Below are 6,561 nucleotides of genomic sequence, written 5' to 3'. Positions count from 1 at the left end.
GCATTGTAACAGACAATAGTTTATGTGTGTGTGCAGTTCTTAAGACTCATGTTGGCATTGTAAATCTTACGGGTATATGTGCTAATGTTTTCCCGCAGTGGAGTTGGTCGTCTAATCAATCTGTGTGTTCTGGAGGGACTCGAATAATTCTTGGGTGGAATCCTCAAATCTTTAATTTAATGATTTTGAATATGTCACATCAGGTCATTCATTGTTATGTTCGTACCAATGTGGATGATTTTCAGTTTTATGTTTCCATTGTTTATGCAGACAATTATTACATAACTCGTCGTGATCTATGGAGAGATTTATGTATGCATAAGAATTTTGTGGGAGATAATCCATGGGTACTCATGGGTGACTTTAATGTTGCTCTGGATCTCGATGAATCTACTGCTGGTGGGTCTCGCATTACAATTGCTATGAGGAAGTTCCGGGAATGTGTGGTGGCTATTTGAATGAGCGATATTAATCATTTTGGGATGCATTTCACATGGAACCAGCGCCCTCAAACGTCTGATGGGATTTTTAAGAAGATCAATCGGGTGATGGGGAATAATGTTTTTATTGACAAGTTTGGGAATGCCTTTGCTAGATTTCAGCCATACCGTTTGTCAGATCATTGCCCAGCTATTTTATGTATCCCGTCAACGGAAGTTGCTCGTCATAGATCGTTCAAGTTTGGTAACTTTATTGTTTACAAAGAAGGGTTTGATGACATTGTTTTTAAAGGTTGGCGAAGAGCGGTCGTGGGCCATAAGATGTTTCAAATCGTCAAAAAATTACGATGGCTTAAAAAAACCACTTCGAAAATTAATGTGGCAAGAAGGTAATTTGCATGTACGTGTTAACAAACTCCGTGCAGAACTTGATGCAGTTCAATTAGCGCTTGATAAAAATCCTTTCGACAATGACATTCGGGATGATGCTGGTGCTCTATTAAGGGCATATAATGATGCTGTGATTGAAGAGGAAAGATTTTTGAAACAAAAATCAAAGATCGAATGGCTTAGAGTGGGAGACAACAATAGTCATTTTTTCACAATATTGTTAAAGGAAAACAACATCGAAGTCGCATTTCCTCCGTCATGGATGCGCAAGGAGTGATGGTTACTGGTGCAGCTATTCATGATATATTTGTTTCGCATTATACCAATTTCCTTGGTACTGCTACTATTAATAATTCGGCTATCCCTGAGTCAATTTTTGTGAGGAAATTGCTACCTGGTAAGGCAAACTACATGGTCAGACCTGTTACTATGTTGGAGGTAAAAGATGCTATTTTCGGTATTGGTAATAATAAATCACCTGGGCCTGATGGTTACACTGCCGAGTTTTTTAAATCGGCTTGGGATATTGTTGGTGACGAGGTAACCGATGCGGTGCAAGAATTTTTTCGTAATGGGCAGATTTTAAATGAAATAAATCACACAGTTATTGCTCTTTTACCGAAGGTGCAATCGCCAAGTTTGGTGACTAATTATAGGCCCATCTCTTGTTGCAATGTTATATACAAGTGTATTAGTAAGATCATTACTAATCGGATTAAAGATAGTATTGATGATATTGTAAGTGATAACCAGTCCGCGTTTATCCCGGGTCGTAGAATTTCAGATAATATTTTTTTAACTCAAGAATTAGTTTGTAATTATCACTTACCCTATGGTCCCCCTCGGTGTTCATTTAAAGTAGATATCCAAAAGGCGTACGATGCGGTTGATTGGAATTTTCTTGAGACCACTCTGATTCGTTTCGGGTTTCATACAACCATGGTGCGATGGATTATGAAATGTGTTTCTACCGTGTCTTATTCCATTAACATTAATGGGGAGTTACATGGTTATTTTAAAGGAAAGCGTGGGCTGAGGCAGGGTGATCCGATGGCCTCGTACCTTTTTACATTGGTTATGGAAGTGTTATCGCTTCTTTTGAGACGTAATGCTAATGAACAGGGTTTCAGGTTTCACCCAAAGTGCGAAGAACAAGAAATTATTAATATTTGTTTTGCTGATGATTTATTTATTTTCTCTGCTACTGATATCCACTCTATCCAGGTGATTAGTTCGGCTCTGGATGTGTTTAAATCTTGGTCTGGACTTGTTCCAAGTATGCCTAAAAGCACGGTCTTTTTAGCTAATGTCACGACGAGTACACGGAACCAAATTCATGAGTTGCTGCCATTTGAAGAGGGTACCCTTCCAGTAATCTACTTGGGAGTCCCTTTGATATCATCTAGTCTTTTTTATAGCGATTGCAAGATTCTTGTGGACAAGGTCAAAATCAGAATCAATAAGTGGCAAAATAAATTTCTATCTTTTGCAGGGTGCGTTCAGCTTATTAGTTCGGTCCTTTCAGCTATGCAAATATACTGGCAATCTGTTTTTATCTTACCAGCAACTATTATTAAAGAGATTGAAGGTTTAATGCGGGGATTTCTATGGTTCCAAGGTGACTTAAACAAAGGTAAAGCAAAGGTCAAATGGGATGATGTTTGTCGTCCGAAATTAGAGGGTGGTTTGGGGATTCGCCGTCTTAAACATTGGAATGTGGCCCTTCTTACATCCCTTGTTTGGAGAATTTTTTCCCGAAAGATATGGGTTAGTTGGATTTACGTCTATCATCTAAAGGATCGTAGCTTTTGGGATGTTAGTGTTCCAACAAATGCCAGTTGGGGTTGGCGGAAAATTTTAAGTATTCGAGATCATATTCGGAGCAGGTTTGTGCATAACATAGCCAATGGTGTTGGGACGTCTGCCTGGTTCGATATTTGGTGCGAGTCTGGTTCTTTAATTTCTCATATTAGGCGTCGTGACATTGCTCAAGCAGATTTGGCTATTTCTGATTCCGTTAAGGATATAGTTGCTGATGGTTGTTGGCGTTGGCCTAGTGATTGGGTTCAAAGGTTCAATGTTCTTTCAAACTTAGCACCTCCTGATTTCTCCGATGAACGAGACATTGTCTTATGGATGGGAGCTGATGGTAGTCTGTGTGATTTTTCAGTGAAGCAAGCGTGGGAATTTATCCGTACAAGATCACCCGATGTTCCTTGGTTTGATGTTGTTTGGTATTCTCAATGTATACCGAGGCACGCTTTTGTGTTATGGTTGCTCATCAGCGAACGGTTGAAGACCCAAGACAAGCTAAAATGTTGGGAATGTCGTCCCGGTGAGGTGTTGTTGTGCCCGCTCTGTAATCAAGTCCCTAATTCCCATGATCACTTGTTCTTCGCATGTAGTTTTTCTGCTAGTGTATGGTCTATGGCTACCAAACATGTTGATTTCCCCATTATCGGTAATGGTTGGAAGGACTTCTATCTTCTTTTGAGTCCTTTTGCGACTCAAAAATTATCCAGAATAACTATTATTAAATTGATTTATGGAGCATCTGTCTAGTTTATTTGGCAAGAGAGGAACATGCGATTGTTCAAGAAAGGTAGACGGTCCGCGAAACAGGTTTATGAGGTCATTTACTCGACGGTTAGAATGAAGCTCATGTCATTAAAATGGAAGATGTCGTCTAGTGTGCTTAGACTAAAATCAGATTGGAAAATTTCTTAATTTTTGTTTTTGTTGTAGTTGTTGCTTCAACTTGTTTAGTTGAAGCTAGGTCATTTGAGAGGTTATAGGGCATGTCCTATAACTATTTGTGCTTCATTGTAACTTGATTATATCAATATATTCACTGGGTGAAACCCTTTACCCAAAAACAAAAAACACCACCTGAAGGATACACAGCCTTAATAGTATCAGGAAGACCCTTAGCAGCACTTGCTTCAACCAACACTCTTGCATAACCAGCCCTGCCGGTTTGATTTATACACCTTTCTTTTGTTACTCTATCCATGGCAATAGGCTTACCAATTCTACTCACAATCTGCCCAATATTACCCCCATTCCAAAGCTCAATAGGTAAATCTATAGGAGAAATCCAGAGTGGAATGTTAACAGGTTCAGGCTTCTCCAAACATAACCCAGGTTCCCATTTCTTTAAAAATAATGGAATATTTGCAACTAACCAAGGCCCAGATTCAAGAACTTTAGCCATACCCTCTTCAGTTTCAAATCTAAAAAAATAATAACCTGATATGTTAACTGAAATATCTTTAATACCATATGGTCTCCACATTCTTCTCAAATTAAAGTTAACCACTACAAAATTCAACTTCACTCCAACAAAATAACCATAAAGTGACTTAGCATAAGCAGAACTAGTCTTCTCCATGAATTCACCCTTTAAATGCACAAATTCTTCACCATTAGGCATGACAATTGGAGGATCATACACCATTTTTGTTGGATCATGTGAATCACCATCTGAACCAACAGTATCTGCAAATGTTCTAGACATATCACCATCAATATTCATGTGTTCATCAGCATTTAAACCAGCAGTGAAAGCAACAGGCCTAATTAAAGATAAGGCCCTAGCACCACTTGGCCTCTTACCCAGCACAGAAATAGAATTTTTGAACCCTGCAGCAACAGATTCAGCAACACTTTGTGGACCAACCTCCTTAGTATTACCACCCTTCTGCTGCTTACCTCCTTTAGTACCAGTAGAAAACATTAAATCAGCTTCCTTCATAGCAGAGTTAAACTCATCAGTAATAGCATTACCAAAATCATCCTCTCTGCTGGTGAGATAGGACCCCCACTTCTTTTATTCTTACTAGCTAGAGCCTTCAAAATCCTTCTAGTTTCAGGGGTAACCATCTTCTTAACACCATTCATTTTAACATAAGTAACAGCTTCAGCAGAGCTAATGACATCAGAATTTGGCTTAAAAACCTTACCATAATCACCAGTTCTTCTCTGCTTAACCCTAGCTTCACTACTAACAAAACTCTTCTTCCTACTATGCTTTACAGACCTCATACCAGAGTAAACATTGCCAGAAAAGCTAGTAGTAGGAGTAAAAAACTCAGATACAGGAGTATAAACATTAGCATTAGCAGAATTCAATAGAATAGTACCTTCATCCAATGGAACAGTACCTTGTCCTGCTATATTAATAGAATTACAATGAACATTCTTCTTACCAGACTGAGTAGGTGAACTAACAGCATTAACATCAACAGAACCTTCATCATCCATATCAGAACCACCCATAGGTTTTTGAACCAAAGGAACAGTACCCTTAGACTGAATACCCAGATTAGGAACAAAATCTTCATTGATAATAGCTTCAGATGATACAGTAGGTGGAATAACATCTCCACTACCATCAGATTCCAAAGCAAAAGCACCTTCAGTGCCAGATTCGTCTCTGACAGGTTGCTTGTCAGAAACCCTAGTATCAAACTTTGAAATCAAACCTTGAATCGAGCTCACGGAAGGCTGATTCAAGCTCACAGAAGGCCAATTATCACCATCAGAAGCATTATCCACTACCAGAGGTGGATTATCAAGCACAGATGCAACCCTAACATTGTAGAGACCCGTCCTAATCCATCCGGACGAAGTCCATATCGATTATAAATGATTCACAACAGTTGATTACATCGCGAGGTACTTGACCTCTATATGATACATTTCACAAACATTGCATTCGTTTTTGAAAATACAATCTTTCATTACATCGAAAGTTGACGGCATGCATATCATTTTATAATATATCTAACTATAATTGACTTAATAATAATTCTGATGAACTTGACGACTCGAATGCAACGTATTTTGAAATATGACATGAATGACTCCAAGTAATATCTCTAAAATGAGCAAATGCACAGCAGAAGACCACAAGATTTCATATTTCCATTTCAAGTGTCAACATGCTGGTAATCGACATTCATAACATGCTGGTAATCGATATTCATCTTTCGTACCTGAGAATAAACATGCTTTCAAGTGTCAACCAAAAGGTTGGTGAGTTTATTAGTTTATCATAAATAATCATTTCATAACTTTAATAGACCACAAGATTTCATATTTCCATTTCTCATAAACATACGTCCCATGCATAGAGACAAAAATATCATTCATATGGATTGAACACCTGGTAATCGACATTCACAATATGCATATAAGAATATCCCCATCATTCCGGGATCCTCCTTCGGACATGATATAAATTTCGAAGTACTAAAGCATCTGGTACTTTGGATGGGGCTTGTTGGGCCCGATAGATCTATCTTTAGGATTCGCGTCAATTAGGGTGTCTGTTCCCTAATTCTTAGATTACCAGACTTAATAAAAAGGGGCATATTCGATTTCGATAATTCAACCATATAATGTAGTTTCAATTACTTGTGTCTATTTCGTAAAACATTTATAAAAATTGCGCATGTATTCTCAGCCCAAAAATATAAAGGGTAAAAAGGCAAATGAAACTCACCTAATGTATTTTGTAGTAAAAATACATAGAACGACATTGAACAAGTATAGGGTTGGCCTCGGATTCACGAACCTATTTCATTTGTGTATATATATTAATACACATAATCGTAATCAAATAAATATATATAACTTTCTTAGTTATATCGTTTTTATGTTAATAACTTATATGTTCTGTTTATTTATTATATATATTTAAACTAAATAAGATATTAAGTTTGTTATG

At 37.7% G+C, this 6,561-nt stretch overlaps 1 protein-coding gene across 1 annotated transcript; it reads left to right on the top strand.

Annotated features, from left to right (window-relative positions):
- The first annotated feature begins 458 nt into the window (after window positions 1-458).
- Window positions 459-1,107, top strand: LOC139890452 (uncharacterized). The gene is made up of 2 exons (XM_071873330.1): window positions 459-732; window positions 866-1,107. The coding sequence occupies exons 1-2, from the start codon at window positions 459-461 to the stop codon at window positions 1,105-1,107; spliced, it is 516 nt and encodes a 171-aa protein (XP_071729431.1).
- The last annotated feature ends 5,454 nt before the right edge of the window (window positions 1,108-6,561 follow it).

Source organism: Rutidosis leptorrhynchoides, chromosome 2, assembly GCF_046630445.1.
Source record: "Rutidosis leptorrhynchoides isolate AG116_Rl617_1_P2 chromosome 2, CSIRO_AGI_Rlap_v1, whole genome shotgun sequence".
NCBI lineage: Eukaryota > Viridiplantae > Streptophyta > Magnoliopsida > Asterales > Asteraceae > Rutidosis > Rutidosis leptorrhynchoides.
Note: the sequence above shows the minus strand (reverse complement) of the source record. Positions and strands in the feature narration are given on the sequence as shown.

Bases quoted from the DNA above. Each gene is read 5' to 3' on its own strand.
- LOC139890452 (XM_071873330.1), top strand. From the start codon at position 459: ATGAGCGATATTAATCATTTTGGGATGCATTTCACATGGAACCAGCGC. The intron at 733-865 runs GTTGGCGAAGAG...AACTCCGTGCAG, and splicing joins TGATGACATTGTTTTTAAAG to AACTTGATGCAGTTCAATTA.